General features: G+C 38.8%; 1 protein-coding gene and 1 long non-coding RNA gene across 3 annotated transcripts in view; one reads left to right on the top strand and one right to left on the bottom strand.

Moving 5' to 3' along the window:
- LOC309505970 overlaps positions 1–27780 on the bottom strand; it is a 293235-nt gene that overhangs the window by 117220 nt on the left and 148235 nt on the right. The window lies entirely within an intron of this gene.
- The window catches only part of stard13b (StAR related lipid transfer domain containing 13b), a 95530-nt gene continuing 84436 nt past the window's right edge, over positions 16687–27780 (top strand). For both annotated transcript variants that reach the window (XM_082179456.1, XM_082179455.1), the window contains exons 1-2: positions 16687–16954; positions 21177–22279. In XM_082179456.1, coding sequence (XP_082035582.1) covers positions 21311–22279 — 969 coding nt within the window. In that variant the 5' untranslated portion in view covers positions 16687–16954; positions 21177–21310. The remainder of the gene's footprint in view (positions 16955–21176; positions 22280–27780) is intronic.

Below are 27780 nucleotides of genomic sequence, written 5' to 3'. Positions count from 1 at the left end.
TGGTACCCTTCCGGGGCCAAGCATGAAGGTTCCACAACTCGGGCTGGGGATATTGTCTCTTGCGTTTGAGACTGAAGGTCCCTCCTGTTCGGTATTGCCCAGTGCGAGTCGTCGAGGAGAGATATTATTTCCGAGAACCAAACTTTGTTTAGCCAACAGGGCGCTATCAGTAAGAGGCAAGGACCCTTGATGATGAACCTTGGCCAGGACTTCTAAGGGTGTAAATCGTCCTAAGGGACAGGAACTTGTCCTAACCCTAAAGCAGAGCCTGCCACGCTCGCCTGTTAGAAGGCACGAACACAGTCCGCCTGACGATTTTTGTAGGCGACTACCATAATATTGTCCACCTGCGCTAGGACATGATAGTCCCTTAACTGCTAGAGGAAGTATTTCAGGGCCAAAAATACAGCCATCCATTCGAGGCAATTGATGTGCCATTCAAGATGACCCCTCCCCAGATCCCTTGGGCTGGACGACCACTTAAGACCGCTACCCAGCCCGACAGGGAGGCGTCTGTCGTTAGCATTCTGCGACGACAAGACGCACCTAGAGTGGGACCCAAGGCAAGGACTGGGGTCTAAACCACGTAGAAAGGGAACGAAGCCGCCATAACCCTTTATGGTAACCCTTACCATAAACATTGATTTTAGAAAAAAGTGCACAAAGCGTTCAGCGCGTGACTTACCATAAACATGGATTTTTAGAAAGGACACTTCCTGTGTTGTGGCAATATTTCTATGTGAAAATATGTGTCTTTAAGATCGACCGTGAAGAACCAATCGCAATGTTGAATTTGCAACACGATCTTCTTGATAGTTAGCAACTAGGGGTGGTGGTGGCGCAGTGGATAAGACACATGCCTTTGGTGTGAGAGACCCGGGTTCGAATCCACTGTGAGACACCAATGTGTCCCTGAGCAAGACACTTAACCCCTAGTTGCTCCAGAGGCGTGCGACCTCTGACATATATAGCAATTGTAAGTCGCTCTGGATAAAAGCGTCAGCTAAATGAATAAATGTAAATGTAAATGTAAACTTGAACTTGAGCATTCTGACAGAACGGTTCAAGCCTCAAAGACCTAAAAACGGACGCAGTCCCTCATTTCTTCTTTTGTGACAGCAAATGCACCTACTCCTGTTTCACGGTAGTGGGAACCACGTCGTTAAAGCGAGGAGGGCAACATATTTGTTTTTTACTGTCTTTAGGACGCAAAGAGAGATACCCGGCAGTAGCTTTCACGCTGCCAAAGTCTCTTAAAAGGGGTACCAATTTGAATACTTCCTGTTGGGGGAATGTTAAATGTTCTGTGTCCTGGGTGATAACAGGAAACATTCAAAATTTCGCTGGAAACCGCCCCCCAAATCACCAGAGGTGTCAGGGATGTTACAGTGGTTTCGTGAGGGTGTCAGGTAGGAGCTGATTGATGTATTTTACATGCCCCGTCCCGAAGGGCCACACCCCCACAGACCTGGGACAAAAAAACCCTCAGGATTTTTGTCTCAGGTCTATTATGAGGCTGCTGAGCGCGACGAGCTTCCTCAGTCTTTACGAGGGGGAGCGCAAAGAGCACAATCTGCTTTTGAGCCCCCCTCTTGTTCTTGTTTTTTATTTTTTAAGCAGATCAGCCTGGTATGCTTGCAACACTGCCATAGTGTGCAGAGCAGCACCAGTCTGGTCTGACCCCCACCAGCGTGGACGTTATTATACATAGCTTGGTGGGGAGTGCTGACTCCTTAAATGATGATGAGCCCCAGAGAAGAAATAGCCCGCGAGCGTCTCTTCGGACTGGCACATCATCGTATAACCACATGCACCCACAATAGTCTAATAAGTTGATGTCAAGGGCACAAAGACGCGCAAAGAATAAGGTTTTCCCCATGAACGAGTTAACGTCATTTCTCATATTATCATTTAATTTCTCAGCAATAAATAGAGGCAAATATCAATCAGACAAGCAAACACGGTCTGGGTGACAGGCTGTGTTTAAATCTTTCATAAGATCAGCCGGGTATGCCTGTAACACAATCATGGTGTACAGCGCAGTACCAGCCTGACCCGCTGCTGAAAATGCATCTGATAATGCGATTCCAGGGGAGAGATAGCCCGCGAGCATCTCCCCAATCTGAGGCAGCATCATATAATCGCATGCCTTCGCACTCACGATAGTCGAATGGGACGACGTTGAGGCATCTATATGCCTCAACGGACCAACTGCATTTGACTTATGCATTTATAGTGTAAAGCAACCGCTTCGGGAGCGCATATTTGCCTAGGCTGCTAAAGGGACCGCCTCAAATTCCACTCACAGTCCAAAAATATAAACGTCCAATCATTAATTCCAATGAACGATATTGACAAGGTTATAGTAAATGCCTAGTGGGCAGACTGAATTACTGTATGAGTTTCTGCCAATATCTCAAAATATTTTTAATTTTTTTAATTTTTATGTTACAAAGGTTGTAGTAAGGGCTGTATGGTTTTATAATCACAGAGCTCGCAAATGTTAGGGGGGTTCAGGGGAGCATCCAAAAAATGGATAAGAACTAGCTATAAAACCATGTCAGTGGGCAGTAGATTATTTGTCAACACCTGCTCTCTCCTCATCTTCATCAGTCTTTGTTTTTCTCTGTCTCTTTATCTTGCCCTATCTCTTCCCCTCCTAAAGCTAAGCTTTGACTGATAGTCTTTTCATCTTCGTCTGTGTCAGTGAAGAAAGCTAACATAGGGTCAACTGATATTGATATGTTTTATGAACCATTTTCTTAGACAAGTTAATTTACTGAAGGCTACCAGGAAAGCTAATTAAATGTATTACATTCATTCACAGATGTCAGAATCAGAATCAGAATCAGAAAGAGCTTTATTGCCAAGTGTGCTTGCACCCACAAGGAATTTTTCTTGGTACTGAAGCTTCCAGTGCACATATACAAATACAAATACAACAAGAAACATAGTAATACAAATTCTAAGAATAAAATATATAAAAAGATAAAATAAAATAAAATAGTATAAAAAGTAAAAAAAAGGGGTCACAGTTGGGTTTAGTCTGAATAAACATTTACAGATTATGAACATATTTACAGTATTTTGAGAAGTATGAATAATATAAATATAAATATCACCTGAGTTAGAGAATATTACACTAGACAGTGGGAGTCTAGTGCATGTTACAGATTATGAACATATTTACAGTATTTTGAGTAGTATGAATAATATAAATATAAATATCACCTGAGTTAAGAGAATATTGCACTAGACAGTGGGAGTATTGCACTTGCAGGCATATGCCTTGGGGGGCATGTTAAGTGTTCAGAAGGGAAATGGCCTGTGGAAAGAAACTGTTCCTGTGCCTGGATGTTCTTGTGGCCAGTGATCTGTGTCGCCGTCCTGACGGTAACAGTTCAAACAGGGGGTGTCCAGGGTGAGTGGAGTCTGTGATGATTTTACCTGCTCTCTTCCTCACTCTGGAAGAGTACAGGTCCTGGAGGGTTGGCAGGGGGGCACCAATAATCCTCTCTGCTGTCCGGACTGTCCGTTGTAGTCTCCTGATGTCCGATTTGGTAGCTGAACCAAACCAGACAGTGATGGAAGTGCTTAAAACAGACTCAATGACGGCTGAGTAGAACTGGATCAGCAGCTCCTGTGGCAGATTGAACTTCTTCAGCTGGCGAAGGAAGTACAGTCTCTGCTGGGCCTTTTTCACAATGGAGTCAATGTGATTTGCCCACTTCAGGTCCTGAGAGATGGTAGAGCCCAGGAACCTGAATGAATCCACTGCTTCCACAGTGCTGTTCATGATGGTGAGAGGGGGGAGTGCTGGGGATTTTCTCCTGAAATCCACAATCATCTCCACTGTTTTGAGCGTGTTCAGCTCAAGGTTGTTATAGCTGCACCAGACAGCCAGCTGTTCAACCCCCAGTCTGTAAGCAGACTCGTCACCATTTTGGATGAGACCGATGACGGTGGTGTCGTCTGCAAATTTCAGGAGCTTGACAGAGGGGTCTTTAGAAGTGCAGTCATTAGTGTACAGGGAGAAGAGCAGTGGGGAGAGAACGCACCCTTGGGGGGCGCCAGTGCTGATGGTGAGGGTCCTGGATGTGAGCTTCCCCAGTCTCACTCGCTGCTGCCGGTCTGTCAGGAAGCTGGAGATCCACTGACAGATTGAGGATGGCATGGAGAGCTGAGTCAGTTTGGCTGTGAGAAGATCAGGGATGATGGTATTGAAGGCCGAACTGAAGTCCACAAATAAGATCCGTGCATAAGTCCCAGGTCTGTCAAGATGTTGCAGGATATAGTGCAGTCCCATGTTGACTGCATCATCCACAGACCTGTTTGCTCTGTAAGCAAACTGAAAGGGATCCAGAAGGGGTCCAGTGATGTCCTTCAGATAGGCCAACACCAGTCTTTCAAACGACTTCATGACCACAGACGTGAGAGCGACAGGTCTGTAGTCATTAAGTCCAGTGATTTTAGGTTTTTTGGGAACCGGAATGATAGTGGAGCGTTTGAAGCAGCAGGGAACTTCACACTGCTCCAATGATCTGTTGAAGATCTGCGTGAAGACTGGGGCCAGTTGGTCAGCGCAGGCTTTTAGACAAGCAGATGAGATGCCGTCTGGGCCTGAAGCTTTCCTAGTCTTCTGTTTTTTGAAGACTCGGCTCACGTCCTCCACGTGAGTGTGTATGGGTAATCATGTGTAATGAATGTACACATTCATTATTAATCTTATGCCCAATATGATAAAAAAAAAAAAAAGGCTTCATTAGGGGTTCTTGTCCTGTCATGTTTACAGTTACTTAAGTTATTACATTAATGTTACGTAAATTGTATTGGCCTATTTTCAATTCAAAATGGTGAAATTAGTCAAAAGTTTATTAGTTTGCCTGTTTTTTTTTGTTGGTCATTTATATAATATATTATGTTCTATAATTCATTTTCAGTCTATACAAAACCACTTTAATGTTTGTGTTGGATCTTTCTGCATATACAGTTTTTATACAGTAAGATAGGTCACTTGATGGAGTTTTTCGGTTCCTTGCCACTGTTGCCTTTGGCTTGCTCAGTTGGGGATATTTTGGGGATATTTAATTTAATTTTATCAATCAATAAATTCCTCTTGAAACAAACTTTGTTGTATTATTTTAATTTAATACTGTGAAGCTGCTTTGATGCAATCTGTATTGTGAAAAGCGCTATACAAATAAACTTGACTTGACTTGACTTGACAGTTGTGATTGTGATTTTTTTTTTTTTTTTTTTTTTTACCAAAATGGGACCATTCAAAGCCTTTATAAAGTCCCTCTTCCTCTGGAAACGGTCTTCTAATGGCTGACACAACACATGCAGGTAAGGGTCCAATACTAGCTTTGCCTGATACATGACAATAATCTGTACAATATTGTGATCAGAGCATACATTTACATTTACATTTTGTTACATAGTGTAGTGTACATAGCATAGTGTTACATAGGCTATCGTATCGTCGCTAACGTGGATATATCTATAAGCTAACACTGGTCTCTCACCAAGACACCTGCCCTGTTCTCCTCACACCACAACTCAATTTTTCTCCTCTGACCGTTCTTTTGTCTAATCCTGGCCTGTCCCTGCTCTCTTGGCAGGCTCATAATTATATGGCTGAGGTCCGTCATACGAGTAAACATTTGAACAAACAATTTCCTCAGTGTCCGAACTGTCATTGCGATCCATTGCTTTCCTATTGTTTACTTTGACCGCACTCCCTCCTGTTATGTCACTTCTGGTGTGGCGGTTTTCAGATGCGGAAGTAACATTTTCTCACAAAAATTACTCCAGAAGCCAGAATAGCGTTTTATAAGTATATATTTATATTTAGGCTAAATCTAGTTCCTACATTATTTTTCTAAACATTGGCTCACTGGGTACTCTAACCTGCAATATGCCCTTTAATTTCAATATTGCTTCAACATCGGTGATGTAGAAGCAATAAAAGTGTAAAGTTGATTCAACAATATTACCATTGATTCTTTTTGTTAATTTTCTATATTGATTCAGCATCGGTGATATAGAATCAATCATAGTGTTACGCTGATTCAGCAACATTACCATTGATTATTTTTGTTAATTTTAATATTGATTCAGCATCTGTGATGTAGAATCAATCAAAGTGTAAATGCTGATTCAATGATATTATCATAGATTTTTTTGTTGATGAAATCTCAAGGGTGTAAAAGTGAGGTTGAAAAAATATCACTTTGTAATGTTGAATCAACTATATTACCATTGATTTTTGGTTGAAATCTCAACATTGCTTCAACATTAACTGAGGGTGCAAAAGTGATACTGAACCAACATCACTTTGTAACATTAATTCAATGCAATTAACGTTGATGCGTCAACATTGACTCAACATTGTTTCAATGATTGCTTGCTATGAGGGTATTCCAAGTAGTGGTTCTCTAAAAAGGTCTGAAAGGGTGCAGTAATTTCCTCTTGTTGAAATGACATAGATCTTCAGTTTTGGAGTCACAACCAGTTTTGAAATCCATTTTGCATGCTCTTATTTATTCATCAGCAAATAGACCATCACCTTTTTTGGTACCCAAGTCATGTACAACAACCCTTAACTACATGTTTTGCAAACAACTGAAAACGAAGTGAACTTTGATCCATTGCCTTTTCTTGAGCCTGAGAGAAGCACATAATGCAAAACCCAAGGCCGATGAGTTAGTTGCCATTGAGGGCATTAAGTTAGATTTATAAGGATGGGTCAAGTGTCTTAGGGTGAAGATGGAACTGAAGTGTGTTGTGAGGAGATAATGCGGAACACCTGCCTTGGCTTTCTGGAATGTCGGGAATCTTTCAGAAAATTGAAACGGAATGGGAATATTGAGTCAAAGATAAAGGCATCACTGGAATGTTCTAACAAGTTGCGGTGCTGGGCTGTTTTTTTCTATTCATCTTTGTCTTTTGTGCTTTTTTAGAGGCAGTTTAATGTTACATAAGTGTCTGAATCTCAAGGTTTAGTGTGGGATGAGGCTGGTTAGAAGTGCTGGAGGTTAAATGCCATTTGAGCATGAAAATATTGGGCAAAACATTCCAATCCCTCACCTGTTTTCAGCATGACTGATGTTAGAGTATTGTTAAAGCCCATTGTTGGAGTTTTGCCAGACTGGCCCTTTCTTCACCCATGACTTAATGTAAATTATCCAACACTCCAATGTTACCCACTATATTCAGACATACCTTTCCATGTTTCCACTCTTTTCTTTAGTCTCTCTGTTAACACTAGTTGGGTGAAGCTTCATAATCTTCACTTAGAAAAGAGCAAACAATGGCACAATTGCACCATTTCCACAATAATCTGTGGAATGCCGCTTAGCAAATGTTTTGACTTTTTTCGAGGTTAAAGTCTCTTTCTCTTGCTTGTTGTGATCAGAACATTATTATTATATTCAACAGTCTAACATGTAAATCTGGATTTTAAATAGTACAATGTAACATTTCATGGGCATTTGTGGTCCATATTAACTTCCTGTCTAGTTTATTCTGATGCAGAAATTTCACCAACGACTAATAAGGCAACTCAGACGTACTTTGTGAAAAAGGAACAGGCCTGATCCGTGCTTTATGGAGGAATCAAGTATGTAAATATTTTTAGATTTAACGAGATGCACCCTGCTTGAGGTGCTGTCATATTTTATGGCAGATTGTGGGGGTTGGCATATTGATCATGGTGGATGTGTCTGTATGGCTGACAACCGTAGATAAGACAGTATGTGAGGAATAATTCTCCATTAGGGCTTCATAAAAAAAACAAAAAACTATAACAGTGTTTCCCCTAGGATTTTTTTCAGGAGCAGGCGTTTTTCATTCATCTGTCAATTTTGAGATATACTTTTAGATAGACAATTTTTTTTTGCACTTATTAATGTAATCAATCAACTGGTGAAGTATGGTGATATTTATTAGTTTTTTTTATCCTATTCACCTGGGGTGTCTCGCCTTAATTTTTTTGTAATCAAAAAGCATGTCTAATTAATTAAAATCATGAAACTTATACAATTATTAAAATTATACAACATTTACAAAACTTATATAACATGTTTTTTTTTACACAAATTCAGTGTTTTTGTCTAGTAATCAAATGAAGACATGAAACATTAATTTAATTTCTTTTAATCGTATAAAATTAAACTTTTTTGTCAAAAAACGTGCTGCACAATAAGCTTTACCTTTAAAAATTAAAACATGGAAGAAAATGTTCCTTTCCTTAGGAGCATGAAGACATGACAGAGCATCCGCTTTGGTATTGTTTGAGCCTGGACGGTAGGAAAAGTTAAAGTGTGTGCAGAACAATGCACTTCTTGACTGTCTGGGGTCTCTTAGCATCTCTGAGGTATTCTAGATTCTTGTGATCTGTGAGAACAATGAGCGGTTCTTGAGCCCCCTCCAACCAATGCCTCCATTCTTACAAGGTGAGCTTGACGGTGAGCCGTTCTCTGTTGCCGATGTCGTAATTTCTCTCCTCCGGGGATAATTGTTTTGGAAAAGAAGGCACATGGATGGAGTTGCTGGATTGCCCTGCTGCTTAGACAGCACCGCTCCTACCCTGGTGGCGTCAACTTCAACTATGAAGGGCTTGTTGGGGTCTAGATGAATCAAAAGGGGTGCTGTAAAAGGTTCCTTGAGGGTACTGGTAAAAGCCTCCTTGAGGCTCTGGAAAGCCTGGGTAGCTGCTGGTGTCATGGGACATGGGCCTATTCTTGAGGAGATAAGTCAGTGGACTGGTGATGGAGCAGAAGTTCTGGATGAAATGGTTGGAGGACCTTCGCTACGTGCTGGCGGTTTTCGGCTATACTCCGGGAATACACAATGTCATCAATGTAGACTAGTAAGAATTGGTGGAGGAAGTCCCAGAGTGCATGAAGTATTGGAATATGCAGGGGGCGTTGACCAGACCATACGGCATGACGAGATACTCATAGTGCCCTGTAGTAGTCACAAAGGTAGTCTTCCACTCGTCCCCCTCACTTATCCGGATGAGATTGTAGGCACTGCGGAGGTCCAACTTGGTGAACACGGCTGCTCCACATAGTTGTTCCAGGGCCGTAGGAACGAGGGGAAGTGGGTATCAGAACTTGACAGGGATGTTGTTCAAAGCTCTGTAGTCAGTAGAAGGCCGCAAGCCTTCGTCCTTTTTAACCACAAAAAAGCTTGTTCACCCAAAAATTATTATTATAATTAGCCTATGATTTACTCACCCTGAAGCAATCGTAGGTGTATCTTTCAGATGAGTATAATCAGAGTTATGTTAAAAAATGTCCTGGCTCTTCCAAACTTGATAATGTAAGTGAATTGTTGTTTGACTTTGAAAGTACATTCAATCTATTCACGATTAAAGTGCTCGACACGGATCTGCAGGGGTTAATAAAAGCCTTCTGAAGTGAAGCGATTCAACTAAAATAACTAGCTTCCGGCAGACGGCCGAACGCATTGATTTACACCAAAAGAGTAACCCTTGAACTTGACGCACAACGTAATGACGAAAACAGTTGCCCAGCCCTGTTTGAACCGCAAGAGGCGTCAGTTGCCATCATTACGTTGTGCCGTCAAGTTCAAGGACTTTTTTAATATAACTCCGATTGTATTTGTCTGAAAGAAGAATGTCATATATACATAGGATGGTTCAGGGTGAGTAAATCATGGTCTAATTTTCATTTTTGGGTGAACTATCCCTTTAATGTCTGGGTAAGCAGGAATGAAGATCTGAGCGACTTTGACGAGGGCCAAATTGTTATGGCAAGGTGCATACAGCAAGGTTTGTGGTTGCTCCCTGTTTGGCTGAGAATTTACCAACTGTTGTCTGAGGAGGGACAAACCACACACCGAAAACAGGGTGTTGGGAGCCCAAGGCTCATCAATGCACAAGGGCAACAAAGACTATCCCGTCTGGTCCTAACCAGCAGAAGGTCTACTGTGGCACAAGCCACACACAATTTTAAGGATGGCTATGGGAGGAATGTGTCACAGCATCACTGTGCATCACATTCTGCTGCAAATGGGGCTGCGTAGCCACGGACCAATCAGAGTGCCAATAATGACCAAAAGTTTAAAGTTTATGAACTGACTTCATGTACATGTCCCCAACAATCAAAAAGTTCGCAAGCACAACCACCCTCAGCCAGGGGAGGGCACTGATGCTCCACTTTTTTTAACACATACGTAACGGATTATCATAAATACAATTTTCCTTAAAAAAACAATCTAATCCATAACGCCTTTATTCAAACTCAGTATTCCCAAAGAATACATACATACTTTTATATGTTTCTTAACATTAGTACACCACAATGGGCACGTGTGGTATCTGGTGCCATTTGGTATTTTTACCAGGGTTTTAAAGTTGTTCAGAATGCTTCTGTGATGATTAAGAGACAAGCACAACAGAAGCACAAGTCTTTGTGGCATTCAGTTGAACGTGAGTTATTGCACTTCTACAGGAGAGAGAGAGAGTTTCTTGTCTCCTTCTTGTCTCAGTAAGGGAGCCCTACAAATCTAACAGAGAGTGTCCAACAAACAGGGCTGCTTTTCAGCACTGGAGGAAAGAGATCAGAAGAGGGCCTCTTTGGCTGAGCTACATGAAGATCCAGCTGTGTTTAAGCTGGACCTCCACAGCACAAAGAAGGGTCACCTCACCTCCAGGGCTTCACCGCTGCAAATAAAGACATCCATTCACAAAGTCCTGCCAATCGCTCAGCCTGCTGCTGCTTTTCATCTGCTGCCCTTGTGGTGATCTCCATGTAGGACAGACTGGTGGTGACATAAGCCCTTTCTTTTTTAAGGTCTTGCTTTTTTCCTGCTCGAGTGCCTTTGAAGATTATGGAGTCTCAGAGTAAATTTTGGCAACTTCCACGGCAATGCTGAGCCAGCTTTGGCTGCCGTTCAGTGTTTCTTTATTTCATTTTATTTTGTTGGTAATTTAATTATAAGGGTTATTACCAGACCTATAAAAAAAGTTTTTAAATCTTCAGTTTGATGTAAATGCGCAACAATAGTGGATATTTTGGGTCAAATTATGCTTTGGCTTAAAGAGCTTTTTTGTGAACAATCCCCTATGTATTAAACTTTGGCTGGCCTGGTAACTCACATTTTTCTGTTTGTGCTACGAACATGGAAGAAGAAGAAGAAGAAGAAGAAGAAGAAGAAGAAGAAGAAGAAGAGTAGTTTTCTAAACAGCAGACTTTTTTCTTGATAGATAAAATGAGCAAAAATAGCCCCTAGACCAGGGGTATTCAATTAAAGTTCCAAGAGGTCCGGTCGCTGTATTTCCATCAGAGATGAGAATATTGGGCCCCGAGAGCCAAAGCAGTGACGTCAAATTTTTTACCAATATTTACCAAAAAAGTAAATATTTCTCCCAGCTGGATATGAATATAAAAAGGTTAGATCAGATGTTTTATCAAGCTATTTTTTTCTTTTACATTTTAGACACCTGATAAAACATACCTGGTGTGCAGGGTTTACCTCTTAAAGGGGTGGTATAATGCCCCTTTTTACAATATGTAAAATAAGTCTCTGTTGTCCCCTGTTATCGACTAAAATAACTAGCTTCCGGCAGATGGTGTGGTTTAGAGATGAGTCCCAGCGAATTGATGAGTCCCAGCCATAGACAGTAAAAGAAATGGATACAGCGACCCCATAGATTTCAACGGAGAAAAGTGAAGCAAATTAGAAGCACTCACTTCCTGATGGCTGAGCGTACTGCGCAGACTCAAACTGAGCTTGACGACGTAGATGTGACGTGAGCAACCTGGTTGACAGTTGTAAGTCTTCTAGTAGCTGTGCCAAGAGAAATCTGAATCATTCCCATCCGAATCTTGCAGAGACGGAGAGTGTGAGTAGGAGCTGTCCATGAGCTAGGAGCAGGAGCAACTTTATGACTCTCTATGGGCTTCTCCCTTGACTTTATCGGACTTTATGCCTCCACGTCCCCCCGATTGACTGCGAGCTTCTCCTCCTGTCTATACGGTAATTTCTAGAGAGTTGCGTTCTGACGCAATCGTTAGCCTACTTTTAAAAAAACTGCTTCTACGGGGCCATAACGTAAGATACAAGGTAATGGAGCCTTTTATACATTGTCGTATTTCTTTAAAAATAAACAATGGACAAATAGAGTCTTTAAACGCCTCAGATGTAAAGTTATTCACTGTCAAAGTGATGCCAAAATGAATGGGAGTCAATGGCATGCTAACAGCAGGTGATGGCTTGTTAGCCAATGGCGGCCCTCGGGGGTGGTACGCTTTCCAGATGCTGGATTACCCCCCTGGTCCCAGCTAAGGACCAAAACAATCCGATTGGTTCACACGTTTTATGGGTAATCGCTTTAGTGCCTGGTTACAAATCAGATATCACTTTATAAATCTAAGTCGTTTTAACTATGTTATGACAACCATTAATGTCTTTTAACTTATATGTTTCATATACTAGTATATAACCGAAGCTATAGATTGTGAAATCAAACATTTCTCGTTCTTAGTGTTTTTTTTTTGTTAGCTTAGATAGTAGCATAGCATTCAGCTATCCCAAATGATTAGAGATAACATTTTTTTTCACCATCTACGATATTTTTTTTAGAAAAAACTTGACAAATATGACAAATATGATACAAGCATCATTCTGTTTGAGAATTAATTATGACATGATATGCTTGTAATTAAAAAAAATATTATATTATGCCTTATTGCTTAATAACAATTAACAATGTCGTAAAACATATACCTAAAAATGCAATTTCTTTCACTTAAACTACATAAATAATCAGTATAAAAATAAAAGACTATTACATTAATTAAAGTTAAATTATTTACATTAAGAATCGTGAGAACAGCTTTAGATCAGGCATACTTCTTGGGTCCTAAGCTGGGACTCATCACTTCGCTTGGACTCATCTCTTCACCACAACAGCTGTACAAGTCGACCTAAGCCAAAAGAGTAACTCTTGACGATGTATGAGTTAGGAGTAGCGTAAGCTTTGTCGCCTCTCGCGGTTCAAACGAACAGGGCTGGGCAACCATGTTTGTCATAACGTTGTGCGTCAAGTTCAAGGGTTACTCTTTTGGCGTAAGTCGACTCGTACGGCCATCTGCCGGAAGCTAGTTATTTTAGTCGATAAAGTTTTAAATATTTATATATTTTTACACAAACGCATCGCTTCGCTTCAGAAGTCCCTTATTAACCCCCGCAGAGCCGTTTTGAACACTTTTATCATGGATGGATTGGCTCTGATGGACTTCCAAAATCATATACCCATTCACTCCCATTAAAAGGTTTGGAAGAGCAAGGACATTTTTAATAACTCTGATTGTATTCGTCTGAAAGAAGAATGTCATATACACCTAGGATGGCTTCAGGGTGAGTAAATCATGGGCTAATTTTCATTTTTGGGTGAACTATCCCTTTAATGGCATCTTTTTATGAAAAAAGGCCAGTATCACCGATACACCAATACCGCTATTGATATCTCTATGCAATTGATTTTTTTCTTCTTCATTTTAGGCATTAATCACAGGCAATCAGCATTACAGTATCATTGGAAACTAATTTTTTCAACATTTATTAGGCTTTAAATAATATTACAACTTTTAATTTAAGTAAACTTAAAACAACCTTCACATAAACCCATTATAATAAATGTCACATTTACCTGCCCTTCAATATTTCCATTGGCCCAGTCAGACCGATTCAGATTTTTACTGGCCCTGTCAAAATGCACAAAAAAGTGAATGTTTTCGGGTTTTTTTTATCCATGGAACCTTGCAAACATGGCTTTAATAAAATAAAATAAAATTTAATTTGATATTTATTAAGTCAAGTCAAGTCAAGTTTTTTTGTATAGCGCTTTTCACAATACAGATTGCATCAAAGCAGCTTCACAGTATTAAATTAAAATAATACAACAAAGTTTGTTTCAAGAGGAATTTATTGATTGATAAAATTAAATTAAATATCCCCAAAATATCCCCAACTGAGCAAGCCAAAGGCAACAGTGGCAAGGAACCGAAAAACTCCATCAAGTGACCTAATGGTGTCCTAAAACTCCATCAGGTGCCTTAATGGAGAAAAAAAAAACCTTGGGAGAACCCAGGCTCAGTCGGGGGCCAGTTCTCCTCTGGCATTGGATAGAGGCCGGATTGTAGTTTGAACTGTAGGATTATATGAATGCCTGGCTGAAGAGATGCGACTTTAATCTAGTTTTAAACTGGGAGAGCGAGTCTGAGCAACGAACAGTATCAGGAAGACTATTCCAGAGTTTTGGAGCCAAATGTGAAAATGCTCTCCCTCCTTTGGTGGTTCTGGATATCCTAGGTATGACCAAAAGCCTTGAATTTAGTGATCTTAAAGAGCGCGATGGATAATAGGGCGATAGAAGATCCGTTAAATAGACTGGAGCTAAGCCGTTTAGGGCTTTATAAGTCAGTAGCAATACCTTGTAATTAATACGGAACTTTATAGGTAACCAATGCAGTGATGATAAAATCGGTGTTATATGATCATATTTTCTTGATCTCGTAAGAACTCTATTAATGACCAACATCACCACAGCAGGTTTATTTGGCCGCTGTCTCTTTAAGACCTGCAGCTGCTGACACGCATCACATTTTCTCACAACTCTTTACATTCATTGAAGACTTCATTTAACACATTTAAAATGTGTGCGAGGATACTCATCATTATACTCGACAAAACGGCATTTTGGTATTATTTTGTCTGTAGAGGCTTTCTGTGTGCACAAGTTGTGTGTGTGTGTGTCACACAGTCAGGAGATTCACAGACAAATGGTTTAAAAGTATTTGCATGAATAAAAGGATGACCGTGAAAAATGGATGCTGCGTTAATTGTTTAATATTTTTAATGGGTAAAACTGAAAAAAAATTATCGCATGTGTTAACTATTTTGGCAGCAGTTTCGATCTAGTCTATATATTTGAGCATTTTAACAATCAGTGCATAAAAGGGAACCATGGAGTACGATGTAGCCTGAGGAACTCCATGATAAATCAAACATCAAATAAAGCAAAATGACTTGGAACAAAAAATAGTAAAGCAGGCATCAGGTGCCATGTTCGTTAGTGCAGCATTAAAATTACATTTGTGGAGAAAGCTGCTGAATAAATGAACCGCATGTATACAGGATTAAATTGTGCACAATTACATGCTTCAAACAAAGGAAGTGTTAGTTGGTTAGTTTTCCATCAATATATTGTAGGCTACTAGTAGTTAAACAGCGAGTTACATCGTTGTGAGGGAAACGCACCAGAGTATTCTAGAAACCACAAAGTACCATAATAAAAGACATTATGGCAGCGAGTTTTGCACTGGTGAACAATTTATTTTCTATTTTTCTTTTATGTCCTTTTTAAGAGTAGCCTATATGTAAACACTTCTAATTTAAAGGTTTGGAATTTCTTCAGGTGTATCCAGTAACATTAACAATATGTATTATAATTGATTATAGTCTGAGAGTTAGCCTATTTCATATTGTTTTAAACTTACAACAGAAACATTAAGATGAATTGCTACTGAGGCTTTTATTTTTGGACTAATGTGAAATAAGTACCTAGTTTGAGTAACATGAAAGCATTTGCTGATAGTCTGAAGTGGCTGCAGGCAGAATGGAAGAGTGTTTTGTGAATGAGTGAAGGGGATCTAGGGCTGCTTCTCTAGATGGGGGTCAGCAGGAGTCCAAGTTGATTTGTGACTATTGCTTCCTCTAAGGTGAACGTGGACAGTGATGAACGGACAAGTGGATGGATGTTTCTCAACCACAGAGGGAAATGCAGGTGTAATTTTGTACAAGAGAACATCAGCATTGGACCGTATCAGATAAAAGTAAACATAAGGGGAGCCTGCATCAGAAACCTGCATAATGTTATGGAGAATCAGAATCTTGTCTGAATCCAATTTTTTATAGATAAATGTTTGTTTATATATATATAAACAAACTTTTATTCATAAAAAATTTGGTTCAGACATGATTCTGAATGAAATGTAATTTTTATAAATGCGTTTTAAGAGCATGACTGATTCCAAATATATATATATATATATATATATTTTTTAACATACTTTTATTTTTACTTGGGATTCCTTTTCTACCAAGAAACAAGCATTGCATCCATTATACATTTGCTTGGTTATCTCTTACATTTTGTTCCAGATCATTAGAGGTGATGCTATGGTTCCCTGGAAACTGAACTAAAGTACCTTCATACAAAAACCCTTTCTGATAAGCCATTGACATATGCCTTAGGATTTGGACACAGCCACAGAACTTCCTGGGTGATCCAGACAGCTCTCCTGAGGGAAAAAAAGCCATGGTGAAGTAAAATATCCCTTTCTTTCTTGGTCCGTCCATTACTTTTGTTTTAGAAAGTATCCGTATGGCTTTCTGTTGATAATGGTGGTGTAACCTGGAATGCATCCAGCCCTGTTGAACTGGGGGTCAGAGCCATACACTGAGACATAGATCTGTTCTCCTTCACAATTAAAGCCAGTGCTGGCTATTTACATCCAAATATACTTTGTGCAGCGCCTTGTTTACACAACAGTATCTCCTCTCTTCCTCTCTCTCTTTCACCCTTTCCCCTTATCCGTAGCTCCTCCTCCAAACCATCATTCTAACAACTATACATTCTTTCTCCCCTTCCACTCTTACTCTGAATGTCTTAGTCACTGCATGCTGAGGCTTCCCGTTGCCTGTGGGGATTTTGGGGAATTTGTGATGACAGCACCTCTCCCTCTGCGGAGGAGTTGCCTTGAATATCTAAGGAGAAGCGCAAAAAGAGACGCTTTCGAATGCTGAGCGCGTCCGAACGCACGTTTCTTGGTTTTAATGAGACCTTAGACACTTTTCAAGCTCCTCATCATGAACTGTTGCCTGTTGGACTTCCCAGCACATTCTGAAGTACTCTAAGGTAAGATGGTCCTCAATCTGTTTTAATATGCAGAAGTCAGTCTGTATAGGGCAGAGGCTTTAGCTTTAATGCTGACCTGCTGGAGACTCTTCAGTGCAGGTGGATGATGGTTAAAGTTCATGACAGAGAATACTGATTAAATGTATACTTTGAAGTCACTTTGATGAAAGTGTCTGCCAAATGAACACATTTTAAGTTTCATTTACTTCTAGATGTGAAAGTGAAATATCAGGGCTCATTGGGAAACATTGTTTCATATGATTTCCACAATTTTAGATCACATATTTAGATGTTGTTCACATATTCTGCGACGTGAAATGACATTCTGCAAGAAAGACTACATAACAGAAGCCTGTTTCTTATGATTGCCATTTTTATATCTCCCAATGTGGATTTATATCTTGCAATATGACAGTTATATTGCGCAATTGTGGTTTTTCCTCTTAAATTCAACTTTATTTCTCATAAATAATTCAAACTTTATATCTCACAATTGCATCTTTATATCTCACAAAGTGACTTTATGTCTTGCAATTTGATTTATATTTCTCCGTTGTGACTCTCTCCAATTGCAACTTTATTTCTCATATACTTTATACTTTACCTCACAATTATATATTTATTTTTTTACTCCGAGGAGGAAACGGGACACATTTTAACACTGCAGGACCATTTAAAATAAACTAGTGAAAGTAAAAAAAAAGTGATTAAAAGTACTAAAAGAAAATGGTGATGAGTTACAGAATGTTATATATTATATAAACTTTCCCTTGTATGTTCATACAAATTTGAACATTTAAAATCTTAATCTCACTAAGAAATCTAAACTAAAATACTTAATAAAAACATGACTCTGAATGATGCAAATCAAACATCAGGAACATAGCCTATGTAAGAAGCTGCAGGATTACTTCAGCTTACACGTGTCAATAACTCTGTGTACGCTTTTTACTGGATCATTACAGTTCTGGTGAAATGTACACTGTGTAATGAATTAATAACGATCTCTGTAAAATGAATGGGAATGGCAGCGTTAACAGTCACTCACAGTGTGTAAAGTGAAAAGAAAACACTGTTCGCCCCTTTTCATGTCTTGCAACACTTTGCGCTCAACGAGAAACTTGTAGAACGCTTGAGTGACATTCACAGTGCAGAATCCTCTTTGGCTGTTTGGATCAAGTCTTTTATACAGCTGGGAATGAGGAGGCCTCCTTTTACTGTGGCTTTGGAGAAAAACGGGCTAAAGGAAAGGAGGTGAGAGGACTAGATCTAATCAGGGTTACTCTTGCAACACTGTTTCTCATGAGAGACAAAGTATTTGGGCAAGAATAAGTTAATTGCAACATCTAACTATGAATCCTGTCATATTGAGTGACTGATTATTTAAAATTATATTAAAGCCAGTGTTCTCTAGGTTATGTTTTAGTAGTTTTTAAGAAGATTTATTTTAAGATTTTAGGCTAAAATGAAATGCACGTTAAAGGAAAAATGTAAACTTTAGGTTCTATGACTGGTCACCAAAATTGTCACCATTTAGTCACCTTTTTGTTCATTTTAAATGGTCTGATTTAGCTAATTATATTTTAGTCATCTTCCATTAAAATGGTGTTTTAAGTGGAGTACAGCGTTTTGCGGGATATCTTCCAAAGTGCTTATTGTCATGTATGCTTACGCAAGTTCTTGTGCATTGTGGTATTTCATAATCTCTGTTATATACCATGTGCGATTTCATATGAACTTGTTTGCATGTGTGTCACATGGACATGGGAAGTCACAGCTGAAGATGGCTGTAAGTCACTGACCTTGTCCGGTGTTTGGTCATAGTTCTATCAGCTTTTAAAGTTTAAATGTTTTGTTAAGGGCAGGTGTGTGTTTTCCTTTCTCTTGATGAAACTGGACCATGTTTTTGTGAGTGTGTGACACGATAGAGACAGAATGAGAGCAAAGCGCAAGGCAAAGTGTTAAATGAGTGAAGGCCACAGTCAGGGCTGCCAGCTGGCCCCATTCTCACATTTAACACCACAGCACACAGAGCTCTGATTTTCTATGCATGCTTGGAAGTACATATTCAGTCTTTCCATCTGTTGATGACCGCTGGAAAAAGTTTCATGCAGGAAGGTGCAGAAAAGTGTATCAGTCAGTGAAATATGCTTTGTTTTTATACAGTATGTCCTCTGAGTTGACAGCAAAAAAAAATGTCAAGACTTGGAGATAGACCAATATTGTCTTTTTATGGCTTATATGTATAATAATATAAATAATATATTATTATATTATACTTAAGTATATATATATATATATATATATATATATATATATAAACATACATACATACAGTACAGTATATATAATATATATATAATAAATACTTGTCAACTAAATTAACACAAAAATCATTTTCATCTATGTTTAGGGCACGGATATCAACCACATATATAATATCTTTCATCTTTGAAAGATGAAAATAATTTTTGTGACCATTTATTCGATTTTAGTTTTCTTTTAAGTTTAAGTTTTTTTTTTTTTTACATTTGTTTTATATATATATATTTATATATATTTACGAGCTAGCCTCCGTTTTGTTTGACAATACTTCGAACGTCAACAAGAAACGTCACCCAACATCGCTTAGAGCACCTTTAAGGGCTAAAAAGATGACTAAAAATGTTGAAACTTAAAAGCGGTGGTGATTAGTAACATCATCTAAAATATACACTTTATAAATTCATATGAATTTAAACCTAACATTTCATTTTTATATAAAACATTTATCAATTAATTAATGTCCATGTTATTTCCATTTCTTTCCACACCCTAGTGTTCACTTCTGGGATGATCACGGCCGCGTTTCCCAAAAGCATTGTTAGCCTAAGTTGATCGTAAACCAATTGCACCAAAGGTCTCTACAATCTACTTAGGCTTGTCATGCTTTTGGGCAATGCAGCCCTGGCTGTCAGATGCAATTCGCATACTAAATTGATAAATCTGACAAAAACAAACCAATCACATCTTAATATAGCGCAATTGAGTGGCATGATTTCACCCTATCAGTCAATTGATAGGAACATCCTGCCAAGAATAATCTTGGTCTTTCACAGTTCATTTAAGCTAAGGTGTCAGAAAGGAATGTTCTTTCTTTCTCCACCAATCAGACACATTTCCTGCGGTTTAATGTGTGTTTTTGTGCAGTATGGTTGGAGGGTAATGAGGGGGTTAGCAGGGTTGCTAACCACAGCCTGGTCTGGGACATTTAGGTCGTCTGATGAATGGACGGGTACATTGTAAATCAGCCACTGGAGAGCGAAGAGCCAGATTCCTCATAGCACTGATGTCACCATCGTCGTGCCTTTAACAGATCCAGACTTGAACGCTCTCAGCCTGAGCCAGATGTTCAACCCCTCAGATCCCCTGTTATTCCTTCCTCTACTTGTGCAAGATTCCCTGTTATTCCCTCTTTGCCTCTCTGGGATTGCGTTATCCCTTCTCGGCGTCTGTGAGATTCTCTGCTATTCCCAGAGTGACTCTTTGGGATTCAGTCTTTTTCCATCTTTGAGATTCGTTTTTCTTTGTTTTTTCTGCCTCTCTGGGTTTCCTAGTTAATATTAGGTTAGAATAATTATCTGTGAAATACATGTGCGTTTCCTTAAAATCCCATAAGCAATGCTCCAATGTATCCTTATCTCATTTAGAGCAATATTCTGGGTTAAACTGTACATATTTGGTATACTGACGATTACCACAAAGAACATAAAAAAAGTAATTCGGACATTTATATCAAATGCAATTTTTTGTCTTTGTTGGACTAATACTTCTGATTTTCCATAATGTCCCATTATAAGGTGCAATGCTGAAATGTATTTTCCTAAATTTCCCATGCTGAGAAGAAAACACAACTTGAACCCATCTAAGATGCATTTCTGTTGTATGATGGTCTAACTGGTCTCAGCCAGACTGACCAGCTAAAAAATGCCTAAAACCTGCAAAACAGACTGTCAAACCAGCTTGGCCAGGCAAGGAGATGCTACCTTTGGTTAAAAAAATAAATAAATACCAACAGGACTGAGAACTACTCTATCAGAAAAGTTATTGAAACAAAAGGCATCTTTTTAAGTCTGCTAAATTAAATAATCACAGTTAAGTAAATGTACCTAGCTTGAAAAAAAAAAATTATCATGCAGACATTCAAAGCAAACTCATTACATCTTATGTTCTTTCTTTTCAGGATGATTTGCACAAAGTGCTAATTTCTAAAGAGGAACCAGTTCAGTCCAAATGGTGGAGCATGGCAGTTTCTGGCATTATACAAAGGCACTTTTGGATATTCCTTATGGCTAGCTCTAAACTGTAGCTTGAAATATGGACAGTCGACCTATGATGACTTTAGAAGGACAGCGGTCATCAGCGTTGCAAGAGGCCCCCAAAATGACTTTCTCAGTAGAGCTTTCAATGGCAGACTCGACCGTGGATGGAAACCTGACATTAAAAGATAACTCAGATTCTCTATTATCTGTTATAGATGACCAAACACCACTTGAGCTGAAGAACAAAAGTTCATTAGAGAAGATCAATCAAACTGTACCAGTGCTAATGAGCAAGGATGGACCTTGTCTTCGAATCTCGAATCTTCTCACAAAAGAAAAGACAAAGAAATGCATCAAACATAAAACCAATTCTGCTTCAATATCAAGCCCAAAACATGATATGAATGGCATTTTTCATGAATCTGACCTCCAACTATGCAGTGAAGCAGGGATCAGCTATTTTTTTACTTCCTCAGATAGTTCAGTGACCAACAACCTTGATGTAGATCCCTCAAACACCTCGTCTACTAATCCTTTCTCTTGTTTGACTGTAAGATCCATATCAGATCCCGCTCACTCTTTTGCATCCTCTCCATTGGGACCGTCCCACCTTGAGCACCCACACTCTGCTCCTTTGCCAGTCTCTAAGGGGGCCGATCTACCCCGAATTATCAAACACAAGCCCAGCTCCATTACCTTTGCTGATTATGACAGCTTTTTGGGTTTGATCCAGGACGCCCAAGCCAATGAGAGTTCAGATGCTTGTGAGACCTCTTCTGAAGATGAAGGCCGTGGTGATGAGGTGTTCCCAGAGTGCAAAGAGTTTCTCCCCGGCTCCAGACGAAATAGGGGTGGATTGGAGAAGCAAAAGAGAAAGGGAACCTGTGGACAAGCGAGTGGATTGGAGAAGCAAAAAAGAAAAGGAACCTGTGGACAAGCGAGTGCAGAAGAAAGTTCCAGCACCAACCTCCCACCGACCAGCACCAGCAGTTATGAGGCCGAGGAGGAGAGCAGCAGTGCTGAGGTGAGGATGCAGTGATAGTTCGATGTTTTATAGGCCTTTTTGAGATTTGTTCAAACTTAGCAATGTCTTTAAACAGGATATCTGGTTTGGTTTTCCATGTCTGTAAAGATTTTACATTGCTTTCAGTTCAGCACTGTATTAATATTCCTCAAATGTTTTGGTTCAGGTTTGTTCTCAAACTATTTCATTCAATTATAAAGTTCTGGGATTAATTTAAGCTAAATGTTTTAATGTATGTGAGTACATTCAAAAAATGTTGGTGTTCATTTCAGCTTTAGGTGCTATCCAGGTTTTTCTTGGTCATGGAAAATCTGAAAATTAGGGAGTTTTTGTGATTGCCAGGTCTGTAAATGTCATAGCAGTTAATACAATCTTAAAAGTCATGAAAAAGTAGGCTAATAGATATTTCTGTAGTTAACCGATTTTTCTCATTTGGATTTGGATATTTTAGTGGCTAGATTTTGGTCTTGCTTGCTCACAAGCCATAGATGATGTCTCACTTGACGTGAGCAAATTGTTCTTTCAAGTCAATTATTCCCATTAAGTCAGTTAAACAGGATCACAGATCTGTCTGAAAGACTTGGAATTGGTCTGAAACGAAATTATTTTAAAACTAATTTTCCAGAAAAGTACTGGAGTACTTTTGCATGGAAAAGTACTGGAAATTCATTGGTCAAAAAGTGTGTAAACTTTGGCTTGCTATTTTTGGGTTCTTGTGAACTTTGTTCTTTTTTTTAGAAAGTTAAGAATTTTAAGATACATTTAAAAAATCTCTCATAGACTTTGCTAGGATGTGCATAATTCAAATTTTAACTGAAAGAGATGACATCATCACAGTTTTTTTGCATACAAAATTGCGATTTGGTCAACTTTCTTGCATTTACAGTATTTTCATAATGAATTGAGAAAGCACTGCTATATCCTTTAGGAAAATATTGAATATTTTACCACTTTTTTTCTATACAAAGTAATAAATAGAATGCTTGAATATATAGAATGAACCAGGAATGGCTGGTTATTTGTAATAGCTAAAACATTCCCTGTGTGAGGCCTGCAGTGTACTAGAGCTGTGAATGAACCACCAGCTCAACAACCACATATTGTCATGCTGATAGACCGGTCATGCCATAAAGGCCAAGCTTTCCTGAGCATTTGTCATAGCCTCTTTTTCATGGAATGCCAAGTCTGATGTCCTTCCTGTCGCCTGTCAGTACAAATGTCTATTTAGCAGTGAACTTAGCCTTCTATTACTTACAGATCCATTTAGTTGGAGCCAGTCATGGATGATTTGCATCTTTCTGCTAAACTCCTGACCTCCCCATCCCAAGTGTATTGTTCTTTAAAGAGGTGTCACATGGACATACATGAAAACACAATAGCATATTCCCTACCATGCTTGGTTAAGAGCTCCTGTAAAAATGTCCCATACCATTCATACCAGAGATAACCAGGACAAAGTGTAAAGTTGAGGCGATCACACCCTCCTACTCTGTTCTTATCGCTACATAAACTCAGTCAACGTTGTTCAGTATAGATTCAGTTTGTCATCTTTTGCTATTGTTCGTTTTTAGTCATTTCTTTACATACATTTATATATATATATATATATATATATATATATATATATATATATATATATATATATATATATATATATATAGGCTATATTTAATATAGATAATAATTTTATTGTGACATCTGCCTTTTTTATTATTCATTGTTTTTTATTTTTGTAATCTGCGTGAATTTTAGGTTTTGCAGCTACATATAGATATTGTTACATTCAAGATGACTTTCAGTTTAAATTGTGGTAGGGCATTTTGTGCTGCAGTTCTTGAAAGGCAGTTTATAAATCTGTTTAGTGTTATTCTGAAAATAATTGCCATACAGGGAAAGAAGAAACGGGTATCTCTTCTTGATATATACTAAAAAGTATTACTTTAGAAGTAAATGTGAATAATAGTTTTATGAATAAATGTAATTTAAGTTATTTTATATTAAATAAATAATTAAATATTAGATTATTAAATTACATTTACATATACATTTATGTCTTTAGCAAACACAACAAAGAGCCAGTAAAACTCTCAATTTGTTTAAAATTATTTCATTATAATAATTATATTTTAATTGAATACAGTTTTAATTTATAATTTTTTTTAATTCTCATTTAAAATAACTATATATATATATATATAGTCTTTTTCTAAAGTACTTCTAAAATACTTATTTTTAGTACTGCAAAAAAAATGTCAAACCAAGACAGGCCAATTACATCTAGGGTTGTGATTGCTTACAGTAACTGCTCAGTGTCCATGGTGTAATTACAGTAGTTAGCAGAATTGTCAGAGGTTAAATGATTTTTCTAAAGCAGGTGTGTCCTTCTGTGCTGCACATGCTCAACTCTCCCATCCTGTTACACATTCTTTGTTCATGCATGATTCAAGATGAACGTGTGAAAGAATGCGGTGCCCCTCACCTGAGCGCCGACCTTGCTTCATTTGCACCTTCTCAAGAAATACCAGAATGAGCTGTCAGTGGATATGGACAGACACAATTAATCATGGAAACATGTTTTTAAATTTTTGTAAAAATTGTTATATATATATATTTAAGTATTTCAAAAACTAAAGATGAGATTCCTTACAATCCATATAGAAATAAAAATGTTTACATTTGAATATAGCACAACTAATGAGGTAAAGATGCATTTAGCCTCTTCACCATTTGGAGGCGCTCTCTACAAACCTTTACACATAGTGTGTGGTCAATAGCACTGGAAGAGTTATTTATACCTGTTTATGTTGATTTTTCATGTGCTTATGGAATGTAATCGTGGAAAACTGCAGCGGCTCTAGCCGTCTGTGCATATATCCTTGTGAGGAAAGACACTGAGTTAAATGACAATGAGTTACAGTGAACGGCTCCTGTAACAAAAAAGCAGGAGGATTTTCTTCCTCTGTAGACTTATCTGACCTGGATTTGAAGCAGTTCAGCAAACGGATTATGGCTGGTGGCCTTTAAGGATGACATATTGCTACATTCTCTCGGTGGAGCTGGTTGGCACACTCAGTGGGTGGTATGGCCATGGCAGGAAGCCCAGAGCAATGCCAAAGCCGGGCACTTGACTCCTCATTTCCATGTCAATGGGCCAGTGCTGAGATTTACAATGTGGCCAATTTGCGGCGGTGCAGTTATGGTCCTCGGCCATTCTGTCCACCGTGGAAGATAACAATGATGAGCTGATCTGGTGGGACTGACTCATACCGGCCTAGTTGCCATGACAAGTGTATTTTCTCACGACTGACAGGGCGGAAAGGAGTGTTGTAACTGATGCCGGGTTGTTGAATACCACACATTCTGTGCAAGGAACACATTCCAAGGGCTGCCACTAGACCAATACAGTTTTTTTGTGGCAATCAATTATTATTTTTTTTATAGTAAAAAAGGGGACATTGGTAACACTTTACAGTATTTGTTATTAGCTGATATTAATGTATTACGTATCGCGAACTAACAATGTACAGTACCTTTACAGCATTTATTATACTTGATTAATATGAATTTGTGCATTATACTAATGCATTTTGATGTTTTAAGTTGCATAAATTACCCATTAGTTAATATCATGAACAAACATGAATGATTAGTATTTTTTATTAATTAACATTGCTGTAAAAATATTGTTCATTGTTAGTTCAGGGTAATTAAAGGGATGGTTCGGAGTAATCTCAACCTAGGGTCCTTTGCACCATGACCTGGAGCCAAAAAATAACCCCTCAGAAGCTTTTTTCCCTTGGTCGAACATTATTAAAGTTAGAGCTTATTTAGAGATATCAGCCGAATGGCTTTAGTGCAGGCGCTAATGGATCCAAGGTTGTATCTCATAAATTACCCCACTAATAATGCCCGGAATGGTACCAAACTTCTACAGTAGTACAAATAGGTTCTGTACTCATAAAACGAGGCATTGGAAAGTTTGTAAGTACATCAGGAGTTTATTTAAATAACACTTGCCTGATGGCTAATGCTACCGCTAACCCGGACGTCGAGGTCACTTCAGTGATTTGGGAAAAGCCCGTAAAAGTCCTGGCAGAAAGCGATGCATAAGGATGTAGTGTAACGATGCCCAGTTCCAGGAATGCACTAATATTTTGTCGGTAGTACCAGTTTGCAACAATTATTAGTTAACACTAAGTTGTCAACACTTCGGAAAAAATAATAAAAATTGCATCGCTTTCTGCCAGGACTTTTAAGGGCTTTTCCCAAATCATGTTTGGCTCGAGGTCAGGGTGCAAAGGGTCCTAGGTTGAAATTACTCTGAACCATCCCTTTAATGCATTAAAGTTTTTGTGGTAACCATGATGCATTTCTTTCAGTATTTTTTGATGAATAGACAGTTCAAAAGAACAACACCTTATAAATGTCTTAACTGCCACGTTTATCAATATAATGTATCCTTGCTGAGTGAAATAATTAATTTCTTTCATAAAATCTGAGCGGTAATGTAAGTTGAAACTTATTTTAAAGTGTTGCCGTAAACTCAGAAATCAGACCTTAGCTTTAAAGTCTTAGTGACATTGTTTGTTTAGTTGAACAACATCCTCCTTTATTTTTGAGAAGACACTAATTGTTTTCACTCAGTGCTCTGCATGTGGGGCCAGATTTGAGCGTTATAAGCAGCAAATGCATCGTCTTTTGTCAAAGTCAAGAGGGTTAATCGTCCACTGCAGAAGGGCAAGACAGAGTGGCGCTAATGTCTTAAGAGGGAACAAGACAGCCTTCTCACTAGCAGTGTTACTTTTAAAAGTAATGTGTTACAATATTGCGTTACTCCCTAAAAAAAGTAACTGATGAATGCAGCTTTGGAAAGCATAAGAGACTTCTTTCAAAAAAAAAAAAAAATCGTACTGACCCCACATTTTTGAACTGTAGTGTATTATTTAAAACTGTCCTAAGGCTGATTCTGTTGTGTCTCTTTGTCCGGTCTCTGAAGGAATGTCATCATCTTGAGTCTAATTTGTTAAGGGTCTTACCATGGCCACATTCCTTGAGATTTTATGTGCCTTTTATGCTGACCCCCTTTTCAGCTAAACCATGTATTTCTGCTGCCTGAGACAAGCCATGACAGTCGTCAATAGCATCATTGTGTGTGGATGAGAGGGAGCTGTAATCTCTGCCTTGGGGCTTCAGATCCCAAGAAAGACTTGAGCGTTTCCGCCTGCTGTGTCTCCCGTGCTGGGACGTTACTGTTAAATGTTCCTCACAGTTCATCCTTGCCTTCTTCCTGCTCCTCTGGCCCCTCCACTTCCTGTTGGTAAAGGGGCAACCCTGTTGATTTACGGCTTGGTGAGTGAGGTAGGTGAGGGTAATTTATAGCCCAGGAACCCTCTGCTGTGTCTGAGCTGGATGGGACAGTCTATTTATACTCTTTGGCAGGGGTGACTGGGGAGTAGTGAAAGTAGCTCTGGAGAGAAAGGAGAGGAATACCATACAGCTAT

Source organism: Leuciscus leuciscus (assembly GCF_965113295.1).
Source record: "Leuciscus leuciscus genome assembly, chromosome: 9".
Lineage (NCBI taxonomy): Eukaryota > Metazoa > Chordata > Actinopteri > Cypriniformes > Leuciscidae > Leuciscus > Leuciscus leuciscus.
This window is presented reverse-complemented; position numbering and strand designations above follow the sequence as displayed.